A 2,220-nucleotide genomic window follows, 5' to 3' on the forward strand; every position below is an offset into this window, starting at 1 on the left:
GAAAATACAATAATAATATCAAAGTTTTAACCACGTAATTTCATATCACATCACATCATCCATTTACGTGTTCATTACATCCTTCATAAATTGTAACTCACCACGTGACCCCTAATGGCCTTTCCACCCTAATGTCCCTGTGTGCAGTTTACATTTATCCCTCCAGATTAATGCAACACTAAAGTTCTCATGCTCCATGAACATATCCAAATAATCCACATATCACCATATTAATAATTCCAAAAGCATTTCAACAAATCCAACATACTTGACTTAAAATAGATAGAGATTTATAAATAGATAAAACCCACAATAATTCGTGGTTTTCATTTATCAGAAAATAAGAATACTTTGAAACACATTATATAAACCACTCACCTTGATCAATAGCTAGAACCTTGGCAAGACAAGCATACAAATAATCTCCACACCCTAAACCCTATTTCTTTCTCTCTTTACCCTCACTCCCTTTCTCTATGGTGCAAAGCTCCTATTTATACTAGGAGAAGACGGCAAAGATTAAGCCATTTAATCAGTTGTAAGTGCAACCCATGACAGCAAAAATTAAGCGTTTCATAAACTTTGTCTTCGCCTTGAGGTTATGAAGGAATTCACTAAAAATTCATAGATACTCAAAATCTATATAGAAAATAGAGGAAATTGTAGCAATGGTTAACTCAATTAGAGTAATAGTTTCTCAACTAAAATTATGTGACCATTGGCCTATTAACTTATCAAAACGGGTCCTTTTCGTCAACTCTTTTAAAATTTTAATCAAAATGAGTCACATGACAATCATATGAGGCTGAATCAAAAGACAAATATGGGAACCAAATGAGAAAAATTGTAGCATGATTGTTCAATTTTAACCAAATTGGAAAAATAATCTCTCAACTTTTATCTAATTGTAGCAATGGTCTTTCCAAATCCACGTGATTCATTTTGACGGAATTTTGGCGGAGTTGACAAAAAAGATCATAGTTACACGTTTTGATAAGTTAAGAGCCAATAATTATGAATTTTCAATTGAGTGACTATTACTCCAATTAAATTAATTTGAGAGACTATTTCTATAATTTTCTCTAGAAAATATGAAAGACTGAAAGTGCATAAAATTTAATAGATTACTGAACTTTTTTTCTTCATATATATCAATAATAGGTACACTAAATAGTTGAAATATAAAGGGTATAATTGGAAACTTGTGGTTCACTTGGTGGCAAATGCTGTAAGTTGGTACGAATATCTCCACCAAAACCCTAATTGCGAAGGGAGGCGCGATAAGCAGACACCACACAAACGCTTCCGTTTCTCTGCCGGCAAATAGCAGCAGCATCTGCAATCAGCCATGGGTATTTGATTCAGTTTTACTGTCTATGTGTTTTCGCGATATCTGATTGGTCGTTGACGGTGTGTGAGTGCTGTGCAGGTAAGGTTCACGGGTCGCTCGCGCGTGCCGGGAAGGTCAGGGGTCAGACCCCGAAGGTCGCCAAGCAAGACAAGAAGAAGAAGCCCAGAGGTCGCGCTCACAAGCGCTTGCAGTACAACCGGAGATTCGTCACCGCCGGTAAGCTTAGCTCATCCCTCTCCTCACTTCCTCAGTTTAATTATACTTGATTTTTCTGAATTAGGGTTTCTTTGGATTTGGGAACAAAAGGGTTGATAATTTGGATGGCTCTGATTGTAATTTTGATTGGATTTGCAGTTGTTGGATTCGGGAAGAAGAGGGGGCCTAATTCTTCTGAGAAGTAAGGTTGCTTTTTGGGGACTTTTTGCTGTTTTCTTATGAGGCATTAGTTTCATTTGAAGTTTCAGATTATGGTTTGACATTATCTACTGGTTCTGTTTCGTCGTTCTAAATCGAAGCACGTTTTGATTTCCGGATTGGTAAATGCTTATTAATATCTGCTAATTTTGAGTCTTTGAGTATGTGATTGTTGGATTTTGTTCTTAATTCAAGTTTTGATCAGCTCATGCCTTGTTGCTACATTGTTAGAGTTGATTTTTGGCGTCTCTGGTGCTGCCTGTATATGAGCATACTGAGATTACTGGTAGTCTCGAGTACTAGATGGTTACGGAGCTATTTGTTTTTCAGACATCTAGATGTAATTCATGTAAGTGAAAAAGCCTTTGAACCCCACATTTTCGCTTTTGCCAATGACAACATTGATCTCGTCTTAACAACATTATCATTCTTTCACTCCTTTTTCATCGTTCTAA

At 36.4% G+C, this 2,220-nt stretch overlaps 1 protein-coding gene across 1 annotated transcript; it reads left to right on the plus strand.

The window, feature by feature from the left end:
• The first annotated feature begins 1,196 nt into the window (after positions 1-1,196).
• Positions 1,197-1,880, plus strand: LOC126604474 (40S ribosomal protein S30). The gene is made up of 3 exons (XM_050271743.1): positions 1,197-1,352; positions 1,430-1,567; positions 1,706-1,880. Exons 1-3 carry the CDS (start codon positions 1,349-1,351, stop codon positions 1,750-1,752), a joined length of 189 nt encoding a protein of 62 aa, XP_050127700.1. The 5' UTR covers positions 1,197-1,348; the 3' UTR covers positions 1,753-1,880.
• The last annotated feature ends 340 nt before the right edge of the window (positions 1,881-2,220 follow it).

This window comes from Malus sylvestris, chromosome 15, assembly GCF_916048215.2.
Source record: "Malus sylvestris chromosome 15, drMalSylv7.2, whole genome shotgun sequence".
Classification (NCBI taxonomy): Eukaryota; Viridiplantae; Streptophyta; class Magnoliopsida; order Rosales; family Rosaceae; genus Malus; species Malus sylvestris.